The sequence below is a fragment of the Silene latifolia genome, chromosome 4 (assembly GCF_048544455.1).
Source record: "Silene latifolia isolate original U9 population chromosome 4, ASM4854445v1, whole genome shotgun sequence".
In the NCBI taxonomy this organism is placed as follows: Eukaryota; Viridiplantae; Streptophyta; class Magnoliopsida; order Caryophyllales; family Caryophyllaceae; genus Silene; species Silene latifolia.
Window position 1 is genome coordinate 23558088 of NC_133529.1, and position 25115 is coordinate 23583202.

At 36.8% G+C, this 25115-nt stretch overlaps 3 protein-coding genes across 4 annotated transcripts; 2 read left to right on the forward strand and 1 right to left on the reverse strand.

The window, feature by feature from the left end:
• The first annotated feature begins 307 nt into the window (after positions 1-307).
• LOC141653260 (uncharacterized) lies at positions 308-8076 on the forward strand. The gene is made up of 9 exons (XM_074460970.1): positions 308-622; positions 2109-2224; positions 2350-2407; positions 2496-2645; positions 5099-5309; positions 5746-5791; positions 6506-6626; positions 6739-6811; positions 7586-8076. The coding sequence occupies exons 1-9, from the start codon at positions 493-495 to the stop codon at positions 7812-7814; spliced, it is 1134 nt and encodes a 377-aa protein (XP_074317071.1). The 5' UTR covers positions 308-492; the 3' UTR covers positions 7815-8076.
• Positions 8077-9110: 1034 nt separating this feature from the next.
• On the forward strand, positions 9111-12461 carry LOC141653261 (DNAJ protein JJJ1 homolog). 2 transcript variants are annotated; one of them, XM_074460972.1, is made up of 3 exons: positions 9111-10981; positions 11906-11955; positions 12055-12461. In XM_074460972.1, the coding sequence occupies exons 1-3, from the start codon at positions 9263-9265 to the stop codon at positions 12110-12112; spliced, it is 1827 nt and encodes a 608-aa protein (XP_074317073.1). In that variant the 5' UTR covers positions 9111-9262; the 3' UTR covers positions 12113-12461. The 2 variants fall into 2 exon arrangements, with proteins under 2 accessions (XP_074317073.1, XP_074317072.1); XM_074460971.1 differs by having other exon boundaries at positions 9125-10981; positions 11909-11955.
• A 2732-nt stretch (positions 12462-15193) lies between these two features.
• On the reverse strand, positions 15194-24651 carry LOC141653262 (histone deacetylase 5-like). The gene is made up of 14 exons (XM_074460973.1): positions 24133-24651; positions 22806-23007; positions 21564-21710; positions 21345-21457; positions 20934-21145; positions 20342-20406; positions 19714-19884; positions 19548-19634; positions 17855-17957; positions 17653-17774; positions 16598-16791; positions 16315-16441; positions 15694-15758; positions 15194-15602 (listed from the first exon to the last, which is right to left on the reverse strand). Exons 1-14 carry the CDS (start codon positions 24312-24314, stop codon positions 15431-15433), a joined length of 1962 nt encoding a protein of 653 aa, XP_074317074.1. The 5' UTR covers positions 24315-24651; the 3' UTR covers positions 15194-15430.
• Positions 24652-25115: the final 464 nt, after the last annotated feature.

Here is a 25115-nt window from a genome sequence, read left to right on the forward strand (position 1 = left end):
TGTCATCACTTTGTCTTATTATGTAAGTGGTGATATACACGGTAGACGGATATACCCATCTAAAGTATATCTGTCTAAAATGAGTCTAATTGTCATTATGAAGTAGAAGTTTAATTACCTAGCCTCCTCGGTAGTTGAGAACTCCCGCATGAATCCAACCCTCTTAAATGTTAATCAAACAAGTTTTGAGCAATTCAAGTGAATTAATCAATTCTTATGTTTTATAAAATCATGGGAAATAAATTCTGGTATGGCAACCAAACGAGGCCACCTTCGAGGCTCCAAGCCTCTTCCGTCAAATTGGCCAATACAAGTCTCCAATACGATGTCGTAACGTAACATAACTAAAAAACCAAAAACTCAACACAAATTAGCGCCCCCACCGTCGAGGCCTACTGATTTACTCTCTCAATCTCTCTACAACTGAAAACCCAACCCTAATCAACAAAAAATCACCATTTTTTACGTAAAAAAGCTCGTTTCGAAGCTCTAATGGCGGAAGGCGACGGACATCGCCTCTCTCCGTCTTCAATGGCCGCGACAGCGACGCCTTCTTCTTCGAGTACTTCATTTCTTCAGAAACAACAGGCGTTATCTCCGCATTCTAGCTCTCATTTCTTCAGTGAGCTCTACTTTCGCTTTCGATGTTTTAGCGACGGCTTCTCAATTAGCGGCGCTTTCATATTTGTTGTGTTACTTGCGTATGAGTTTATGTTCACATTTTCGTAAATAGTTTACTCGACTGTGATGTTTGACATCTGTAAATGCTACTGCGTAGATGAATTAGATTACTTGCGCTGGATGCGATTACGGCGCAATTAGCGAAATTAAGGATTTTAAATGTATAGATTTTACGTTGATATGTATAATTTAGTGTGACGCCTTTGATTGAGCTGGTTATTCACTTGTTAAATCACAAGTGTAAGGAAAGTGATTTTGGAGAATTTCGCATGCTGAATGTCTCGGACAGGATCACATGAATAGCATATTGCGTATGAATTTATGCTCACATTTTCGCTAATAGTTCAATTCAACTGTGATGTTTGACATTTGCAAATGCAACTGCATAGATGTACCGAATTAGATTACTCGTGTTGGATTTTGATGTGTAAACGGCGCTATTAGCGAATTTGAGGTGTTGATGTTGATAATGTTTAATTTAGTGTAATCGTGTTGGATTTTGATATGTTAACAGCGCTATTAGCGAATTTGAGGTGTCAACGTTGATAATGTTTAATTTAGTGTGATACCTTGGTTGAGCTAGTTATTTGCTTGTTAAATCATGTTTAATAACTGCACTGGAAGCATTGAGAGTAAGGTAAATGAAATTCGAGAATTTCGCCGGCTGAAATGTATGGAACAGGATTACAGGACTATCATTTTACAGGAGCGACTTTGTCAGCGTAATTGTAGAAAAGAGAAGGAACAATGTTATAATGTATCAATATTGGAATTTAGTTTGGGGCCTCGTGTTGAGTTATTCCGTTCATTTCTAGACATAGTTCACTGTGTTTGACTTTGATGCCTTAAATTCTGTAACGGTGGAAATGGAGAGTGCACAAAGTGAAATTTATGCAGTTGACACAAGGATTCTCGTCCTGCGATTTCTATATTGAGAAAAATTTGCCTTACCAGTGGTGAATTAACGCCGTGTTTTTGGGTCATGGAGTTGGAATGTTAGTGAAATTCTAGACAATGCGCCATTTCTTGTTTCTCTAGCTTTTTGGTATCAAAATCCTTATTGTGATTATTCTCTTGGGATATATGCTTGTCATGTCCAATATGTGTAGAAGGTGTTATTTTACCCAAAAGAATGATAACTCAATAAGTATTTGTATCATTTACCAAACATGAGTATTATTCTTTTGAGCCATCTTGAACATCAAATGATATATAGTAAGTTGCTTCATCAAACAATAATACTGATCCTTTGTTTAACCTGACTTTTTCTGCACATTTCAGCTAAAAGCATCTGTGATTCTTTTTCTATTAGGTTATGTTAGTTCGGTTCGTTAAGTTGCTTCATCTTTGAACTCTCGGAGTCTCGGTTAAACAATATAGGTCACTCTAAGGATATGCATTATAAAATCTCATTCTTCTTGCTGCAGTGTGGAGGGAATTTTTATGGGGAGCCCTAGCTGGAGGATTTGGTGAAGGCATGATGCACCCAATTGATACTGTAAAAACGCGAATTCAAAGTCAGGCTATTCTATGTGGCTCTCAGGTGATTGTATTGACAGTTTGTTTGTTATTTAGCGTCTTTGACATTTCTTATACTACTGGCCAACTGTCTTATTTATACTTGCTAGCTAGTTTCAAGTTTATTAACACGTACTTGTTTGCTAGCAGAACCAAAAAACTGTGCTACAAATGATAAGAACTGTATGGGCCGCTGATGGGCTAAGAGGTCTGTTTTACCGTTGACAGTGTGCGTCTAGCTCATATATGAAACTGTTAGTTACTCACCATTTGGGTTTCTTTTGGTGTTTCGATAGGCTTTTATAGAGGAGTGGCTCCTGCCTTTACTGGATCGCTTGCAACTGGAGCAACATATTTTGGTGTCATAGAGTCTACTAAAAAGTGGATTGAGGAATCACATCCAAGCCTTGGTGGTCATTGGGCGCACTTCCTTGCTGGAGGCTTTGGTATGCCTTAATGCTGTATTATCTAATTGCTGTTTGAGTTAATGATACTCACTGTTCTTGTGAACGTTGAGAAAATGTCCAGTTAGGCCTCAGTTCCATCAGTGATGTTAAGCTTACCTTGCAGGTTTAGCTTATAGGTTATTTTAAAGGGTTAACATGATTAATTCTTTGGGCACTCTGCCACAATGTCTCGTGTCTTTGCGGATAGTGATAATCTTGCTATTTAGTTCTTGCTGATCCAGTGGGAGTTACAATGACAGGATATCTCTAACTGGAATACCCATGAACGACACATTTCTTTTGAGTCATAATCTTAATTCAGTATTGTGTTCAGTTTTTATGTAAATCTACGGGGTCGAAGTATGCAGACCATCACACTCTCCCCCCAGTTAATCTGTTGCCGTCCTTGGCAACGCAAAATATTAGACCTTAATTTTGTGGCTTCGACTAACCAGTGCATCACAGGGAGGCTGTCAGTCTTCAACCAGGTGCTGTGTTGTTTGTCTCTTCGAGAATACTTCGTAATCTGCTTGACTCCAACTCTCTCGAACACCATATCTACTAGAAGTATCGGCTCGGTCGTGGCTGGAGTGGTGGTGAGTTAGGATGGAGGAGGCGTAAGGGGTGGGATTAGTAATGGTGGTGGCTCGGATGGTGGGGATAAGGCCAGGATGGGTAGTAGGGACTAGGGAGGCATAAGGGGTGGGTCGAGGGTCTATGTTGGTGGCCAGGTGATGAGGGTGAGAAGGGGAGATATTAATGGATCTAATTAGGTGAATGTATTATAATGTTGATGAGTGGTATATGTTGTAAATATGCGATGTGTTGGAATGTTTATAGAATTTAGGATAGTTTGGACCTCTTGAAAGGAAAAAAAATACAAAAAAGAAAGGAAAAAATTCAGGAAGAAGTGAAGAACATATAGGATTTACCCAAATAGGAAAGTGGGAAGATCATACAGGATTTACTCAAATAGGAAAGTGGGAAGAACACATGTGGTTGGAGGAAGTACTAATTATTATGTGGTAGTAGTGGATGTGTTGGAATGTTTATGTAGTTTTTTAAGAAAAATATTAGAGATGAGTGGATGAATGAGTTTGAGTGTTTTTATAAGGAAAATGAAGAGCAATTGTAGAGTGAGACAGTGAGTGATGAGTGGTGATGGTTCAATTTGCTAAATGGCTGCTAAATAGCAAGAAATTTTGGCAAGAGACATATGAGCGTGGTCTTTTGTATAGAAGGTCACTATCTTCTTTGGATTGTAGGTAAGCAAGGATCAAGACTGTTCGACTCATCTTAAATCTTAAATCTGATTTTATTAGTTCTTAGTGGGTCTAGTAAGGTGGTTATATTTTAGTATGACGACAAGGGTCAACAAAGTATTTCGAATTTGTGATCTTCCCAGCTTGGTGCCTCTGTTTCGAGTTTATTTTCCGGATATACCATTGCGATGACCTCAAAAAATCGAGTGATCTAGCCTTTTGAATCGTTTGAATCAGAGTCCATATGATCGTTTTAAGTTGGATGTTCTCCATTTGTACGAGTTTCAAGGTTTGTTGAGTTATTATGTTGGATGATCAACATGATTCACTTTGTTCGATTAGCTGTCCAATCGGGTTTTGTTATAACTCCTTTCGTGTTCATGCGATAGTTGGATTAGATCCCGATGTTTGGTTTAATTATATTATTGATTAAGTTAATTAGTTACCAGCCATAATTAGTTACTTTAATGACGTTTAGTTAATTTAGATTAACATGGGGTGTTACACACATAATCCACATAACCTACATCTGTGCAAGCCCCACGTATCTGCGTGTGCGCTCCCTCGAGGCTTTAATGTTGCACGACATTCTCAGTGAAAAATTATGTCACCATAACAACTCTTTCCTGTCTTTCTTCAACCTCGACGGGGACAATATAAATGATTAAAATCATGCACCTATGGTTGGTGACTGGTGTATCTACTTTCCAAGGTTAAAGAGTAAGATGAAGATGAGATGAATTTTTGTGGGATTCTATCTAGGCTTTTTAACTTGTGCGCACGAAGAGGAAAGAAACGGACAGGTGCCTAAGGAAGTTTAAGGCTGACGGGAGGGATATCATAGGCTATGGTGGTGGGAAATGATTTTCTGCTGAAGCTGAGGAAGGGAGACTGTCAGGGTTAGTGAGGGAGGGAGGGGAGTGGGGTGAAGGTTGGGGTGGGTTGGACACAGAGTTAGGTGTCCAGGGTTATTTGCTTATAGCTAAGAGAACTACGGTCATTATCTACCAAAAAACACTTGCCATATGAACTATAAGACGTATGGGAAGATTTCAAAGGATCAGCCCAAAGTAGAAAATTGGAATAGTGGGAGTTTGTGGCTATATGGCCGCTGATTGTGGTAAAACTATTAAGTGCTTTGATCTCTGAAATTGCATCATTTTTTTATTTTTTATTTTTTATTTTTTTCAGGAGACACACTTGGCTCTTTCGTATATGTTCCTTGTGAAGTGATGAAGCAAAGGATGCAGGTTCAGGGCACAAGTGATTCTTGGAGCTCTGTAATCGCGAAAGCACGTAGTGGTAAAATTCCTGAAGTGCAGATGTATGGCTATTATAATGGAATGTTTCACGCTGGCAGCTCAATATTAAAGGAACAGGGGCCAAAGGGTCTATATGCCGGGTATGTACGCTGTTGGTTCCCACTGAAGTTTCTCTACTTCATATTTATTTATATTACAATCTAGTTACTGGCATAAAGATTAAAGACGAACACTTACGGATTCATTTTTTTTTTTTTTTTTTTTTTTTTTTAATTTTTTTTTTATTTTTTTTGCTTGCCAGCCTTTTACTTGAATCTCTTGTATATTTTTGGATGAAAAAATTAGATCCCCTTATACCTTCGGCTCTATGTTCTGCCGTTCTAGAGATTTATTTTTGTTGCTATCCTGTTTGAAAAATTAGTGAACAAAATTAAGGCTTATAATTTACATGTCAGTTTAATTCTAGCTACTTTGTACTCTGTGTTTTTCTGTTCGTGTAATGCCTAGATGTTGCAAAATTTATTTACATTTTACACTATTTAATTCCTTATATCTATTTTCTCTTTTTTTTGGCAGGTATTGGTCGACACTTGCTAGGGATGTGCCTTTTGCTGGTTTGATGGTAGGTTGCCATATTTTTGGATTTATGCATCTTTTTTACTGCACTCAAAATGCTTTACACCGCATTCACATACACACACAATGTATACTTAAAAACATTTTGCTTGCACGTGTGTGATTTATGATTTATTTTTCATGTATGATTGATAGTATCAACTATCAATATTCTGCTTTCATAAGTTTAGACTTTGTTTCGGACCAGTATTTGTCTAATTTTTATTTTTTCTACCCTTATCCACATTTGCTTGCATGTGTGATGTGTATGAGTGTGAGAGTATCAATATTCTGCTTTCACAAGTTTCGACTTTGTTTCAGACCGGTAGTATTTCTCTGTTTTTGTTTTTCTATTTTTTTTCTTATGATTGAGAGTACCAATATTCTACTTTGACGAGTTTGGATGTTCTCCAAATTTCAATTTTTTTACCTGTTCACATTTTGCTTTTAGACGGAGGGGAAAGCTACATGGGGGACTGGCAAACCTGGAAGATCCATAATGTATTAAGAATTGCAATGGCCTACTGCTTTATTCCAAAGTGTCTTTTAATACTAGTAACTATCTGGGAAACAATGGGGAGATTCTACAATTGATAAATTTGATTCCATTAAAGAGTGTCTTTGATTATGAAAATATTACTAATGTGCGAGTCCTATATGCCCTAGTTCTGATTTCCTGGTTACGCCTTGTTGCAACATTAACCTTTTTGCAAATGTGCAGGTCGTGTTTTATGAAGCGTTGAAAGATTTGACAGATTATGGAATAAAGAAGTGGTCACCTAATGGCAATTACCAACTCAATAGTACTATAGAAGGATTGTTGCTGGGAGGAGTTGCTGGAGGTTTGTATTGTGTTTCTTTTTACGTCATTAGCTGTAGTTTGAATTTTCGAAGTGTCTCCTAAAAGTACATAGCAATTTACATCCAATAAATCAGTTTTGTAAAACATTGCAGGGTTAAGCGCATATGTGACTACTCCTTTAGACGTCATCAAGACTAGATTGCAAGTACAAGGGCCAGATTTAAAGTAAGACCAAGTCCAAATTTACACCCATCACTTACATACAGTTGTGTGAACTTCATGCATATATGTGCTTAACTATATCTTAGTATTCAAATGCCTCCATCTTTTTTCTTTTTGAGGTGTGGGGTGGATAGTTTGGTGGTTTTTAGTTTGTTTTATGCCATCTACAGTAAAACCTGAGGGATACGAAGGCATTCAAACCCTTGAATATACTCTAGCTTATCCTTAACAAGTTACTAGCAACAGCTAGGCCGACCATCTCACCACCTGAAACATGAACCCACAAGTACCAGCCCAAAATTCCTCATATTAGGGGGTGAGGGAGCTGCACAAAAAAAAACTGTTGCAATATTACTTAACTTCGCCGTGCTAGATGATGAACCCTTTATATCAATTGCTAGAGACTAGAAACCCATATAAGTTTTTGTTTTTATGCTGAACAATGGATGTGGCTGCCTGTTACCACTAATTCATATTGTATACATGTGTGTATTTTTGTTGTTGTACGAAGCGAAGCATTCATATCATGAAACAACTACGCTTCTTGTATTGTGAAGTAAAAGAGTGTCAATACAGTTTACAACGATGTTTTATAATGGGTCACTGGGGTACATTGTTCTCATAATGGGTCATCTGGAGTTACACCGAGGTAAAGCTGCAAACCCAGCCACAGGCAGGAGTTATTAAAATGTTGTATGTGAGGCGTTGGTTTATCATTTATGATAACTAGTGAAAAGCGTACTCTTAACCATAACAGCTCATGTATTGCGTGGCTAGGTACAAAGGTTGGTTCCATGCTATGCATCGAATGTGGATGATTGAAGGGCCAAAGGGAATGTTCAGAGGTAGTGTTCCGCGGGTTATATGGTATGTTCCGGCTTCTGCTCTGACATTCATGGCTGTAGAATTCCTCAGAGAGAGGTTCAACGGAGTGGTAGAAGATGAACACGGAGAAGTTGCAAGCATCTCAATCGACAATAAAGGATCCCTACCTGAGGTGGCTTAGAATGACATGACTGGTTTGACATTCTTACCCATCTGTACGTCTTTTTGGTGCTCATAGATGGGGCTTGGTGTATAGGTTTACAAATTTGTTGAGCATTATTTGTAGTTTCCGGTATGCTGACATTAGAGTGACCGAGGGAAAGCAAAAAAGTCATGGTTCTAAATGTTCGTTACAAAGTTTTGACGATAGTTGAAGCTAGTGAAAGTTTTGATCCATATTGGAACGTGATCGGCATGGTTGAAATCAAAGTAATTTTCTCTTATAGATGTGAAGGCGCATTACCCTGTACATGTCAACCAAGGGTACGATGGCATTAACCCACCACGAGCACTAATGTACCAAGCTAAGTGGTTCCGAGGTATTATAGTTGCCATCGCAAACATAAAAATGGTGGTGGAGTATCTCGGCACCACCAACAGATTTAGAGAATGAACTTCAATCTCTGCCCAAACTCAAATGAAAAAATCCCAAGGAAATCGCTCATTTGATTTTAAACAGTTACCTTGCTGCCGTGTCTCAATTCTCAACCTTTTATTTGTGAACCCAGTGTTTTAGGTTGATTATAAATTTATTATCTGTTCAAACTTGAAAGGAACATGAGTCTATGATCACAATATTCTGTATCAACTTTATTCGCAACTCCTAACTAACTTTGATGAAATGTAGAATCCATTTTCTTTTAACGGTCTCGATTTTATTTTGTAGCAATGTAACGGTTAAAGTTTTATAATGGAAAGTAATGAGAAAGAAAATGGAGAAGGTCCAAACTTCAAAATAAATGTATGTTGTGGGATAAGAAATACAGAGTAAGTTTAAATATTTACTACCAAATGTGCGTTGTATTGTAACTCTAAGTCTAAAATCCAACTAACCTTTGGTAAAATTGTTCTAGGACATAAACTAATTAGCGAGTCTTTATTTTTTTTTTGAGGAAATTAGCAAGTCTTTCTTAAAATAATTGTAAGTATGAAATAAATTCAACATATTATAGCATTATGTAATGCTATAATATGTTGAAGTATACATGAGACATTTTAGATTTGTTTCACATACAATTGTTCAAATAAGAACTTGTATACACAAACTCAATGTGCTAACACTTTGAATACACAAACTCAATAAATCTAGTATAAAGCGATTCTAAACAAAATTATTGTCAAACCATCGTAAAAAGTAAAAATTTCCTAATACTTGAGTAGTTGCCCAAATCTTACAAGGTAATTCAAAATTATATTACAAATTTTTTTGGGTGTAAAAACAGAAAGCTCTCAACCTATAAATACCCTCTTCTTTATTTTCAATCCAAAACCCCAGAGTACGGGGCAAGCCGGCAAAGCAGCTCCCCAATAAATCCGTCGCATCATCACTTATCTCTCCCTAACACAAAACAAAAACGTCGCAAATTCATCCTCCCTCCCACCACAAACCGTCGAAAATCAAACCAACCAATGTCGACGTTAACAGAAAAGCGTTGCTACTACGAAGTATTAGGCCTTCCACAAAGCTGCACACCAGACGAAATCCGATCATCATACAAAAAACTCGCATTACAGCGTCACCCTGACAAACTCATCCAATCAGGCGTCGCCACGTCAGACGCTACGGCATCGTTTCAAGAACTTGTTCACGCTTACGAGGTTTTATCCGACCCGAAAGAGCGCTCCTGGTACGATTCTCACCGCTCCCAAATCCTATTTTCGGATATTAATGATAATAAAAATAACAATAATAATAACAATAGTTCGATACCGGATTTATTCTCGTATTTCTCGGCGTCTTGTTATACGGATTATAATGATCCGGAAACCGGATTTTATAAGGTTTATGGGGATGTATTTAATAGTGTTTATGCTAATGAGGTGAATTATTGTCGAAAATTAGGGTTAGGGTTAGGGTTAGTGAAGGAGGCACCGGTAATGGGGGGATTGGGGAGTGATTACACTCAGGTGACTGCGTTTTACGGGTATTGGTTAGGGTTTAATACGGTAATGGACTTCGGTTGGGTGGATAAGTACGATGCGATGGCGGGGGAGAATAGACGGTCGAGGCGGGTGATGGAGGAGGAGAATAAGAAGGTTAGGAAGAAGGCGAAGAGGGAATTTAATGACACGGTTAGGGGGTTAGCGGAGTTTGTTAGGAAGAGGGATAAAAGGGTGATTGATATGGGGATTAGGAAGGAGAAAGAGAGGGAAAAGAAGCGAGAGGAGGAGATGAAGAGGAAGAAGGAGAGGGAACGGGAGAAGCTTGAGAGGGCGATGGCGTATCAAGAGCCGGAGTGGGCTAGGGTTGATGAGGAGGCGGTGTTTGGGATTGAGGAGGAAGACGAGGATGAGGAGGAGGAGGAGAAGAGGGAGTTGTATTGTGCTGCTTGTGGGAAGAAGTTTAAGTCGGATAAGCAATGGAAGAATCATGAGCAGTCGAGGAAGCATAAGGAAAAGGTGGCTGAGTTGAGGAGGGTTTTTGAGGAGGAGGATGCTGAGTTGGAAGGAGTTGAAGAGATTGACGATGATGATGAGGAGGAGGAGGAGGAGGAGGAGGATTTGGAAGTGAGTGATGAGAGTAATGATGGTCCGATTGTTGATGGGTTTGTGTCTGCGGAGGAAGATGTTGAAAGTTCTCAGGATGGGGATGATACTCTTGAAGTTCATTCTGATGAAGAAAATTGTGGAGATGATTTAAACGAGAAGTTTAAGGAATGTGTTGGAATTGAGGAGAGAAATGACGAGGCAAAAGATAAAGATGAAGTATTTTCGGATGACAAAGATGGTGTTGGTAATGAAGAGGAGGCAAATGCGATTGAACAGCCCGCGGCTGGTTCTATTGAGGATGTAAGCGTTCCTGAAGCTACGACCTCTAGTCGTAGGCGTGAGAAGAAACTACATGTGAGTTTTAAGGATCCATTGATTGAAGTGATGGAGGAGAAAAAAGTTATAAGGAAAAGCAGAAGAGCTAAGAAAGAGAAAGGCAAAGCTTCCGATGGTTCAAATGACGCAGGTGAGAATAGTAAGGCGCCTAGTGGTTCAAATGTTGGAAGCGATGAAGATGATGAGGACGTAAGTCGCGATAGACGAGGTAGAGCAAAGGGTGGTAAGAAAGCTGCCGCTAAAAAAAATAAGCGAGATGAAGAGGACAAATCCAAGACCTCATCGAAAGGAAGGAAAAATAAGGTAAGTCGGGGATGTAATTCTGCTTGTTGATCCGGTATACATCATTTGAACAATTTCACATTGTATTAGCTAGCAGGGCTTGACATTTTTGTGGGTTCGGAATGCTTAGTTTTTGAGCAATCGGTTTTAGAAAACTTGTTGACTTATTTATACAAGCCGTCTTATATCAGAGTTGAAGTTATATACTGTGGACGTTTTCTAATGTTTTACGCTTATTTGATGTCACTCTTCATTCTTCACATGTTTATGTTGTATTTATCTATAGAACTTTAACCCTATGCCCCTAGGGTTCCCTCGAATGGTGGGCAAGGAGTGGTTGGATATATGCAGCCTTACACTTATGCTAACGACATAAAAAGGCTTGCTCAGTTGCCCTGGATGGCAGCTGTTACTTTTTATTTTTTAATGTGTCATTTTGCTTTATTTTATCATAATTATATCCTAAGAATAACAAGTCTTTGGCTAGAGATGAAAACATTGTAAATCATCTATCCGGAAGTAAATCGTCCGGCAAGAAACCTTTCAGTTTCAGAATTCAGTCTAATGACTTATGAGCAAGCTCATGGTTAGAAGCATTCATATGATATGCCTGTTATGAAAAGCAAAATAGAGACAATTATTTCGATTGTAGGAGCAGATATATGAGAGGAAAAGTTTTTTTGGGAACTATATCATTTACTTCACTTACTTTGTTGCATCAAGTTGGTTAATCTGTATAGATTTAAGCATACCCGTGGGTAGAATTAGTTCTAGAGATGGATTCCGAGAATGGTGGACAACCAGCTTACTACCTATATTACTTTCACACTTCACTTTGGCTGTGGGTTTCGTATGTCTCGTGTTTGACATGACACAAACTCTTTTATTTATGCTAAAAGCATGGAATTATTCATACTTTTGCTAATCCGATTCTTTCCACTTTAGAAGGATGCTGACCCTGTGTGCGAGAAGTGTGGGCTGGAGTTTGATTCAAGGTAATTTCGAGAATTTTGTGCCTCACTAGTTAGATGTCTGATGTATTCCGTAATTATTCAGATCTGGCAGGTGCTTATGTGTTTGCCATCTTGTTACAGAAACCAACTCTATAAGCATTTAAGTGACACTGGCCATGCCTCATTGAAGAATAGGTGATCGATAGAAACAGGCACCGCAAGAATGTAGGAAAAAAGCATCTGCTTATTCTTTATATAGGCAAATTCATCCTCAGTCTGGACGATGTGCAAAATATGGCTTTGGAGCTAATCAGTCTGACATCTGTGAGAATTTTCGGTTCTTTAGCACTTCACAGCAAGATAGTATGTACACGCCTACGTGGCTATGTTTCATGTATTTAAGCATACTGAAACAACTGAACTGTCCAGTGGGGTTTTGTAGGAACATTGTATGACAGTATCTTAATGTAATTTATTAAGCCTTCTTTTTTGAAGGCAAGTGCTACTACCTCCTAACTCATGGAAAATATAAGTGGAATTTTGAAACATGATCGAGGTTTTCTCATACAACTGACGGAGTGACGGGTGCGTTTTTCCCTGTAGTATATGGAAACTCACCTAGCGGATAATGATCTAGTTCTGGTAATCCTGGATACACCGAAGCTGAAACTGCTTGCAAATAGTGTAATATAGTTATCAGTTATGTTGTCTGTCAGTTTGTTGATATCGCGATATTAGCTGTGAATGCTTTAAATCTAAGCCCAGGCAACAATAGAGAGTTTACGATCAGAATTAATGATCTAGGTCATGGTAATGATGTGAAAATCCTTCAATCCGGGTTTTGGAGTAAACTGGTAATCCTTTATATGGTGAAGGTTTTTTTTGTCAAAAATTACCTTTTATTTAGGGTCATTTATGAACAACTCTACCTTTCATTTTATTTTTGGCTTTCAACTACCTTTCATTTCTTCATTTTGCGAAAGACTACCAAAAATCCACTTCCGGCGAAAAAAAGTCAACTTTCCGGCGTTGACTTATCATTTCATGTTGAATCTAACTCTTTACTTCATAACCCTAATAATCGATGATAAAGATTGATTAAACCCAACATTAATCACCTCAATTTGTCTATCTCTTACCCGAATCAAAGTCCTAATCACCGAAACAAAATCATCATTGATATTAATCTTAACATGGTAAATAACTCTTCAACAATAATGATCTATTATAGCCTTCTTGGCAAAATTAACTCATAGTGTTAACTATTAGAAAATAATCATGGATTCACTCTTAGGATCACTTGTGTGCTACTATCTCATTAGTTTCGTATACCCACCATCGTACCATGAAGAGAGAAAGAAGGTACTTTAATATAACTTAGATGGACAGTAGGTTGTGAATCATGAGTAGTATATAAGATTGTTGAAATGTAAGGGTGAAGGTGAAAGTGGTAGTAAAGGTGACGACGGAGATGGAGATGGAGATGGAGATGGAGATTGAGATGGTTGATGTGTTGTTATTACTTTCAACAAACTTTTGATAAGGTGTTGGGCATGGAGAGGAGCTTTTTCGGATTTTGTTGGGTGAACAAAGGGAGAAATATTAGTTATATGTGTGAAAAAGGGAGAAAAGAGCAAGTCATGTTGGAGCTGGTGTCCTCCACAAATTAGTGTGATAACATTTGTAAATCTCTTACAGGTTCACAAGGGTATACTTTGTATATTTAATCAGTTGATTAACGTTTACCTAATAACGGTTGGCTTGCTAGAAAGTTTGACGTTATTATCATACAGATGGCGGTGATCAACTGGTCCCTAAAGGTCACACCTATAGGACGTATTTGAGAAATGTGGTTATAGAAATATAATTACATTGATGCCCAAAATGACTAAAAAGTTAGTCAATGTGTTGATGAGATAATTATTTAATGAAAATTAAATAATATTAAGATTAGACGAATTAACTGTCAATTCGTAAATTAAATATAATAAGTTATATTTAATTAAATATATATAAGGTTAGTTTGAAAGAATTAATCTGTTAATTCATGGTTAAATATAATCAGTTGTATTTAATAATCAACAAGTTTAATGTGTCATAGTGGTAATAGTGAGGGTACACATACCAAGAGGTCACGGTCATAATCAAAGGGTATATCTTAGATATTCTTTTTCTGACCTTGCCTCATCTTTCTCATCACAAGAACACAAAGACACTAAAATTTACATAAAATTTTTAGATTGATTTCTAGCATAATCAAAGGGTATATCTTAGATCGTCTTGGGTGCAACTAATAGGTGAATATCAATTTTGATATTGTTCTTAGGCCAATTTTGCAAGGACCCGAGGTTAATTCTAAATCCTTTTACTTATGCTTATGTATTTTATTTTATGACCATAGATCATCTTTATTATATCGTTATAATCCTTCATGTTAAAGGGAAGTATACAGATTATTTCCCACAAGTCAAACGCCGGAAAGTTGACTTTTTTTCACCGGAAGTGGATTTTTGGTAGTCTTTCGCAAAATGAAGAAATGAAAGGTAGTTGAAAGCAAAAAATAAAATGAAAGGTAGTTGTTCACAAATGATCATAAATAAAAGGTAATTTCTGACAAAAAACCCTATGGTGAACTTGAAACCGCTGACAATTGACTCCGAATATTTATGTAATCAGCTAGTGTCACAATGTTACTTGTTGCGACTGGCTGCAGTAAGTGGATTATACATCTGATGTACTACATCAGATGATATAGTTTTTGAACATTAATATAAAGTTTTTGAGTTTTGTTTTAAAAATTATGAGTTTTATTAGAAAGTTTTTGAGTTCATTCTTTTCAACATAAAATTAAAAAAATTACAATATAACTCAAAAACATTACATATAAGCTCAAAAAAAATTGAGTTTTGACGTCAAAAAATTAACATGTAACTTTTAAACTTTATAAAACTTGAAAAAAATACACAAAAACTCAAATATATATGAAGTTTGATGTAATACATCCGATGTATAATCCTTTTTCTCGACTGGTTGGGTCAATCCCCTAAGTTCCAGAGGGGTATAACTCAATTTGTCTAATCTCCACCATCCAAATATAACAAGGCTTAAATTCAGACAGTTACGAAAACAGAATAATACCAATTCACCATTCAAGGCGTCATCTCATCCCCAATCTACTGACCCTGATCATCCCAGAAACTATAGGTCATCATGTGGCAGTATTTCTCGCCGCAGAACGGTATATGCTGTATTTTCAAAGTCTATGTTGACAGATAAAAGCTCACTAATAACCAAATCATTACTAAATTAAAGAGTGTTTCACATCAATAAACAGCAACATAAGCTTCTTTGGACTAGTAGCCCTAAGCTTCGTCTCTGTAGCAAACTGACAAATATGTACAGGATTCATACTAGTGAAGTAGTGTCTCCGATGCAATCTTAAATGTTCACAAGTCCACAATAATCAGACCTAACCCGACCAAATGGTCGGTTTACTAGGTCTAGCAATAAGGCCCCTCTAATACAAGAGGGGTTTTCTAGCAGCATCCGCTACATAGGCTGATGCTTCTTCTTGGGAAAGAGGTCCGTTTCCTGAGAGACCTCGAATTAAGGTATTAGCATAGTTGTTGGCTGGAGGAACTAGAGGTACCTTTTCAGTTTTGAATTCTTCTAGGTCATTAAGATCACACCTGAAAAACGAAAAATTGAAGAACTTCATTATGTCAAAGACAACATATTCGTGTGATCATGTTTGTAAGTTGAAGGAGACGTAAAACATACGTCATAGTTAAGATGGGGATGCCTTGCTCCTCGCCCAGCAAGACAACGTTGTGATACCATCCTTCCTGGAGAATAGAGATCAATAGCTTCTTGGATTAGATTCACAAATGCATACAGTTAAAATCAAGCCATTTGTTTATGCCTGTTTTCAGATCGGTAATTTATGCATGAACGCCTGAACGGTAGTTGAGGCCTGAGGGGGAGGGTATTTTAAATGTTACCACCGATCATTTTGGTACAACTCAGAAACTTGAAGGTAAACATGGGTCTTTTTGCCGGAAAAAAATGATAAATTAAGAAACGTAAAAAAATTGTTTAAATGTCAGAATCTAGTGCACTTCTGAAAGGAATTTTCATTTGTGCGTCATTCAAAAGCAGTCTCAGAGTCTTCAACATTTGAGTAAGACTGTATGACCAGATAGGCAGGAGATTATGAAATAGCAGCAGTACGAGTTAGAATCTAGTGCAGCATATGACGCGGAAATATGGTGAAGTCGGGCTTTAGTTATAAAGTTTATGCTTTCAAATTCTTGAATGACAGAACAACTTTGAATTGAAACATTTGATACTTCAAGAAGAATATGAAAAAAGAAAAAGGCTATAAAAAGTTGTGTTCCACACCTCAATACCCTCTGGGGAGAAAGATCCGGTATCCTTGATAGTGTTTAAAGCTTCGGAATCAAATAGGGGTGAACTTGTGTCATCCATGATGTTTTCTTGAAACAAAACATCATTAAACTGCTCTAACCTGCACAAAAGAAGTAGTAGTGAGTTTTCCCAAGTACATGGAAGCCAATTACCATAAGCAGCGCGGAACTGCACGATGGCCACAAATTAAGTTCTAAATCCTAAACCTAGAAATTTAGCATTATTAAATAAGTTAAAAGGGAAAAGAATCACTCACGTAATTCTATACATGCAAATGTGAGATTTATCCTGTGAAGTACTTTGAGGATGAAGGAAAGCAACTCCTCCAGGACCCCATGTACGAGTAAATTCACGGCCAAAGAATAACCTGTGAGAGATACTCTTCCACAAAGTTTCTTTTGGTGGGGTTTTATCCATAGAACCTGCGCACGACTTCTGCATACCTTCCACCTAATATTTTCAAAAGTTAAAGCTAGTGCGAGGATATAATTATACGCAAATCTTCAATGAGTCTTGAATGAGATGGCCTCACATATGTGTGACCAGCCCAGATACTTGGATGCATCATATATTTAAGGGGTTTTTGTCAAAAACTACCTTATATTTAGGGGTATTTGTAAAAAAACTACCTTATATTATTTTTCTTGTTTTAGACTACCTTTGTTTTCTCATTTTTTGGTCAAAAACTACCTACGCTAAAAATATGGCGAGATTTGGTCGATTTAGTGACATTAACCTATCTCACATGACTTTCTTAACATCAAACAACAATGATCAACTGCGTCCAAACCAAAATTTAACTTCAGATAAGCAAAATTAATAAATTTCACATTTCAATAATAACTACAAACATCTACTAAAGTTTAGCGTAAGTACTTTATGACTTCCCAAAATCGGGCCTTAGTAAGATTAAAACATAAAAGAGTCATGTGAGATATGTTAAAGCTGGAAAATAGACCAAATATGTCTAAATTCTTAGCGTAGGTAGTTATTGACCAAAAATAAAGAAAACAAAGGTAGTTGAAAACAAAAGAAATAATATAAGGTAGTCTTTTTACAAATACACCTAAATATAAGGTAGTTTTTGACAAAAAACCCTATATTTAATTACTGTATTTAGTTCAGGGGTTGGTCTTATATGTAAGACTATCTCATGCAAGTTTATTTTTTATTTTTTAATCAACAGAACATGCAACAGAACTCCGTCAACACTCGCAAGAACATGTGGCGGCAAACTGGCAACATTAAAATCCAAAAAACACAGTCCAATTCGTATCTGTTAAGAAAATGTCAGAGGCTTATTGTAGTTACCTGTCCTCCTTGTATATAGCAGAGGAACCTAGGTGTCCACATATTAGATCCATAGGTTGCATACCAGACATCAAATAATCTAAGCTCCTTCCTCCACGTAGATGAAGCTGTCTCCAGCTGATCTGTTCTTCAACAAAGTTATTCGCTACAAAAAAAAGGGAAGCTTATGGATGGTGCTGTTAAAAAAAGTGTAAATCTGTACCTTGACCCTCACTGAATTTCAATTCTGAAAGAGGCTGTATTATACTATTGACAGCTTCATCTATATTTTCGACTTCAGAATCAGAGCTTGTTTCTATCAACAGCTGTTTACAGAAGATGCCCATAAGATTATAACAGATACCTGATGACCCCAAGCATATTAACCAAGTTAAACTTGCCAAAAAAGAAAAGAAAAAAAAGGACGCCTTTCAAATCAAATAACTTGTTCAACTCCGTTACATGTTTTATCACATTGTATCATAACATTGATCACAGAATAGCAGAAACAGCTTTTTTTTGGAAGATCCCATAAACGTTACTCAGTGATGAATGTTTCAATTACAATTACAATATGTTTCAAACTAGTCAGAAGACGGGACATGAGATTTTTAGAAACCCTTTCATGTTTTTATCCTCTAAGCCAAATAGTATTCAATAAAAAACTTTAGACCCACTTAAGTGAACCCCTAGTTAGTCATTTCTATTCATGAATATGTGTTGGCCAAAAGGAAGCCTAAAATCAGACATTTCAGCATTCTCAAGTGGAGCAGCTGTATTCAGCACTTCGCAAGCTAAAAAAACAATTCTAGGGCAGATAGTACGCAGGATTCATTCACAGATATGCTTAAACTCAGTTTAATATATAGCCCTTTAAAAAAGTTACCATCTATGTTACACTACTTTCTTCTCAAATTTGTTCCAGAAGTCCCTCGGTTATGTATAGGAGTCATCTCTCACAATGTGATACAATAAAGATCGAATAGAGGTGGCCAGACAATAATTTCATAACAGTCCCGAGATCAATTACTCTTGTAGATTCATGTATCCTTTCCAAATTTCCTTTTTCGGCGGATTCTTTGATACTTACCAATTTCTTTCAAGCAAGTGCTTTGATGATGTGACGACATAGCTCCTGATGAGGCGCGAATCTACGGCCCAATCCCTTGGCAAGGCCTAATTAAGGGATCGCTCCTTGATCCAGCAGGCCCAAAATCTAAACGCCCATGCTGAGATGAATGCCGACCACACCCCAAGGGATCATACAAGTCGGCCTAAGCATTTCCCAACCTACTGGTCGGCTCGAAGCCGACCAGAATGAAGGTCCAAGGGAACAAAAGTCGCCAACTCCGCGACACACATCGGCACCATGACGTGAGCTGAGAGAGGCTTGCGTGGGAACCGCCACGTAAGCACCTCGAGATCCTCACCATTTGCCCTATAAATAGGGATTAGTGTTCACCATGCAAAACAACACAATCTCAGGTTCTAAACCTAATCTCCCACTCTCTAAAAGGCTTTCTCTCACTACTAAAGCCGGTAAAAGGTAACTCCTCAAGAGGTATCAGGCCGACACAAAGTAACCTAAAGAGAACGGCGTCGGAGGGGCTTCTTCGAAAGCCCCGAGGCTAAGTTTGCTCTTGCTTTCAGGTACAAGCCAAGGAGGGAGTGGCTCCACGGACCTCAAGTCCACAGAGAGAAAGACCGAGACCAGCTCGGGCGTTACTTAGAACTATTTTGTAAACAGTCTCGTGTGTATTTGTATCTTACTCTTAAGTACATTTACGCCCAGAATAGCTCCCTTACCTAGAATCGAACACATCATCTCCATCTACAAGGAGGGTATGCGGTACTTTGATTTTGCGATATCTTTTTCATTGGAAAACGTCAAGAATCAGAGGGACTAAGAGGGGTACCTGAGATGGAGGAGCTGTCCGGCTTGTTAGCTTCCTTGGCAATTCATCAGAAAGGCTTGGCCAGTATTTACTCAAGTTTTGCCGGACCTAAGATTCATTTGAGCCTTTTTAGACGTGATAGCAGTACCAAAAGGTGGTCCCAAAACAAATAGATACAAGAACTCACATTTGCTATGACACGCCATGTTGATTCAAATGGATCTCCATCAGAAGATCCATTTATTGGTTTTTCTTCTAACAAGACTTGCACACATGCTTGAGCTGAGTGTGCTAATGACTCAAGATTATATCCACCTTCTAAAGCAAGCACAATTTTACCTTGAGCGAAATCCATTAACTGCACAAAATGAAAAAAAAAAGCCAGGGAGTTATTAGATGGAACAGATCAGCAGACACGCGAAAACGAGAAGACAAGCTATCTATAGCATATTTTTTTTACATCCTTCAATTATGGAACACTGTTGCAGTCATAATCAGCTGATAATTTTAAACCCCTTGATTGTCAAATAAAGTTGACGCTCGGCAATATTTTCTTACAATATAATAGTACAACTTTATACTCCTCGATTGTTTTATGAACTATAGTCTATAAATCAAACCTGTCAAGTTTTACATTGTATTTTTATGCATAGGTGACAAAGTTGACAGAGGTTTCCCACCATAGTCAAATGGAGACAATAAATTTGGAATAAAGATAAACAAATGGCCCATTCAGCTTCCAGTTTTTTTTTTTTTTATTTATAATGCATACTAGTGAATGTTTTACCTTTTATCAGAATATCAAAAAAACTGACCTTGCTCAACAAGATGGAGTATCCATATGGGGTAATACAACAGCCACCAAGAGGGTCGTGAACAGCTGTTGCAAACAATTTGAGATAATCATTATGCATAGCATACATAATAGGTGCCAATTACTAAGCGCATCTATGTACAATAATGTTGTATGACGGGGTGGGAAAAGTTTCCATACATGATTTGCATGAAGTAAATTTTAACATCAACCAATGGGTGCAACAAAGTTAATAGCCATTTTATTCTCTTAATACACATCATTGCCAAATGAAAATTTACATTAAATGCAACAATCTAGTAAAACATTAACTTTACATATTAAATTGTGTCACTAGATCAAGATGCAGGGCAAATAAGGTGCTGCAAATCTACATTGCACAGATAAAGAATACTAAAATGGGATAAGTGTATCTCTAAACAGAGTTGCTAAAAACACATAAACGAGCAACAATCAGAAGTAATTGGGATAAGCGTCGCACCATAAATATGATCAACCATTAGTTTTATACTTTCTTGACTAGAGATTGTGAAGAGGCAAAGCAACAATTTATGAAAAACCTTCATTATAATTAGGCATTTAGCTTATCAAACCTGCATCAAATCCTGCAGAAACTATGATTAAGTCTGGCTTAAATTCATTGGCAACTGGAGTTAGCAAATGTTCCCAAACTGCAAAATAGTCTGGATCACCGCAGCGACCATGTTCCCAAGGAACATTAATATTGTATCCTTCCCCAGGCCCTTCTCCAATCATAGTATGAGACCCATCATCACTTCCAGGATAGAAACACCCAAAGTCATGCCTGAAGAAATGGGGATCAAGAATACAATTAATAATAATAACAATAATAATAATAATAATAATAATAATATTAATAAACCTTGAACCCAACAAGAAGGCCCTATAAGTCTTAATCCACGGAAGCAAAATAACTTAAACCATTTCAAAGCATTCCTTCATTTAAGCAATCATACATTGTGCAATACCAATTTGAGGATTACCTGTGTACTGAGAAGAAGAGAACACGGGGATCCTTCCAGAACATTTTTTGAGTGCCATTACCATGATGAACATCCCAATCTACAATTAAGATCTTGCGGATACCTAATTCTGGCTGAAATAATGAACGTGCCAATGGGAATCATTAGACAACTGTTAAGTCCAATAACAAGCGCAAATTTGATAATGTAGCTAGAGTAACATGGGTAATGGACACTCACTCTTTCGTTCAGCAAATAACTGGCTGCAATAGCCACATTATTGAAAAAGCAAAAGCCCATTGGCTCATTTTGCTCAGCATGATGCCCTGGAGGCCTCACAATTGCAAAAGCAGAATCGAGATCACCTTGAGCAACTTTCTCTGCAGCCTATTTACAGAAACATACTAACTTAGGCAATAACAATACTGAAACAAAGAGTACGATTAAAGACACAATTTGTTCATCTGATCGGTATCTCACTTTAGTAAATTATGTTGGAAATTTTGTATCTCCAAAATATTTTCTCATAGATAGGAGTAATACAAAAAATACTTTTCCTGTTAAATCTTCCTTGTACCATGTGATAAGGAAAGGTCATCATCAGAAATCTGAACACTACGCATCTCTACGATCTCAGCACAAGGCTATATGAAATATGAGTTTGTGCCTAAAGTATCCCTCTGAAAACACTTCATTTTTATTCATGGGAGCGTATTGAACTAGTCAATGCCTTCTCATAGATCTAATAGAAACAGCGTACGAATATAACAAGGGTAAAGCTAAAAAAAGCATAATAGGACTCGGTATAGAATATCAAGCAAACTTGAAACTTTTTTCTCAGATTGACTATTCAATGCTACAAAGCTCCAGAACCTGTTAAAGAATCTGCTTAAAGTTGGGAAGGGAGGGGTCATGATAATATAACATCCAAGTCAAAGATATCAATCTACAAAAAAAGTTTACAGACAACCCATTTCTTATAGTAGATCTTATGTGGGATTTTAACAAATATGGCAAATGCTTTCCGAACTCAAAGCGATTAAATACTTTCAGTTCAAGTTTAAAATTCTAAGCAACAGTAACCACTTTAAGAATAACCTCAAAAGAGGGCAGGCCTAAAAAGTTAAAAAACTCTACACTGGCCAGTTATGTTGAGACTTGAGACGGGTAAAGGTTTGAGACATAAGTTCTCAATCAGCTCCTCTTATGCAGAGGCATAAGGTATTATTTTGTTTACTTACATCAGCATAAGATCTACAATATTTAGTTTTCTTTGATTAGTTGGCTCTTGTAGATTTCTAAATGTATTTCTATAAAACCAGAAAAGTAAACTATTAGTTTTTAAATGGAGCAAGGGATGACAGGAAACTCAAGTAATCAGCATGGTATTACAAGACAGCAATAAAAAGTTTAACTTATGACATCTGAGGCTACTCAATAAATGACGAAGCTTAGTAGTTTGCTGAGATATGACTTGTTTACCTCCAGAACGGAGCCCGCAGCCAGGTAGGCAGCTTTTGATGAACCTTTGTTTAGATAAATAGAATTAAATTGAGAAGCAATCCTTTTTCTTTTGGAATCAAATTGCTTCGAGCTTATAGTTTTTATCATATCAACATGATACTTGGAGTGAACTAACTGTATGTGTTTATCTTCTGCCTCTTTGGCATTCAAGATCTCACACCTGAAGAGAAGAAATCAAACATGATTAATATGCACAATGTAGATCATCTCAGCTACCGGGTTAGGTTATTTCGAAATTAATAGAACATATTTCTAACAATCCATAGGACTATCAGTTCCATTATTAAAAAAAAAAAAACACTTTTGGTAAGTACGGTAGTTAACACTTAAAGAATATCAGTATCCGCATTATCTGTTAGATTATGTTGCATTTCTTCTTTTTAGCTTCCGTTTTTGCCTCATGGCATCATAGATTCGGTTTATATATCAGTGCTATTCGCCCCACATAATTGAATGATCTTGAATTAATGTCTTTTAATATACTACCTCCATACATGAATAAATAACTTCTTGGTTTCTTCTGCATGGGAATGAAGTAGCACACTAAGATGCACATGAATAAATAACGTCTTAGTCACGAACAAGATGACCACAAAAACTAAGTAACAACTAGTTAGTTTATTCATGGACAACCAAACAAGGAATTCCAGGAAGTTTATCCATCAACAAAGGGAGTTTAATGGTAACATATGATACTTGATAAAGTCGCAATTAAATCAAATGAAAACTGGCATGCCAGCCACAGTGCAGCCTCGACAAGTAATAACCAGAGCAGAAAAAAGGACACAAGCTTGCCAAACAGTAAAAATAACAAATCTAGGGATTAAGGCCGATTCAAAGGAAACAGTGACTATGTTATAAATGGGTTACAGAAAACCCTGGCTCCACATAACTCCTCAATCCAACCCATTTTTTTAAACACTAATTTCTCTATTAATTCAATTCTATATGTTTGTTCAAATTTCCTCACATATTTTGCTCACTATAGTGTCTGCGCTTCATTCTATTGTGAAAAAGGAGTCCTTCCAACGCAATTTTCATCTTAGGTCATTCGGAAACAATCCCTTTGCATGGATGACACACGGATAATGCTGCATACATCCGACCCCCCTTACCCCGCGATAAAAATCAAACAGCAAAGTAAAAACATAAATCATAACCAAGATTAAATATCGTTTAATGCACCATATTTAGCATCAAACTATAAAATTCAAACAACAAAAGATAATCATAAACTCACAACCAAATTAAACAAAAAAATACAAGTAAAATTAATAAAATTAACCTATGAATCAGACCAGAAACAGTGAGTTTATCCCAAATAACCCTAATTCGATCAGGGCATTCAGGATGATCAGAACCATCAGGAGTATGATGATCACACATCCTCTCATCATAAACTAACCCTACTCTCTTCCTTTCCTTTTGACTTCCCTCTGAATTACTACTACCTCCATTTTCCGCCATTTTTGTACCTTCAACCTCTAATTTTTTCACTAAATGAAGAAAATTTCAACTACCCAGATTATAATTGGATAGTTAGAACAATAAATACGAACGAAAAATCTTAGTTTAGGGTATTTTTGATATACCCTTGTAAGATTTTTCGCTAGTTTTTGGTTTTTGGAGGGAAAAGATTGTTGCTTTTTTTAGTTTTTTGAGTTATACGAGGAGGTGAAGCGAACTGATGACCAATGAAGTGAACTAGATTGGTGATTTTGGGAATTTTAGGAGGCAATTCGGAAAATTCTTTACTTTTTTGTTTGTTTTTGAAATTCAAATTGAAAAATAAAAAGATTCTCTTGAGATAAAAATGGAAAAGGTCAACAAAAAGTAGTGGGGTAAAAAGTGAAAATTGAATATAAAATTCAAAGTGTTATGAAATATCTATAGATATTATTTGGATGTCCATATATTACCATATATATTTAGGAGAGATATTCTCTATTCATATTACATCATTTCTTTTACTATATATACCTCCATGAATAAAGTTCGATTACACTTTCTGGTCTATTTATTGTCTCTATAACTCTCTATTATTTATAACACGTTATCAGCACGAATCCTAACCGACTGGGCAATAAAATTGACAACGATTACTTATTATTCAAATCTGATAATCTGGAGGTTTATATCAGATCTTATTCTCTTATTCAGCTTATAAAGGTACGTCCGGTTTTTATACTGTATTATAATTATAACGTAATTATTATCATTCATACGATAATTAATAAACCCTATGCGACAATACAAAACATCAGTTAT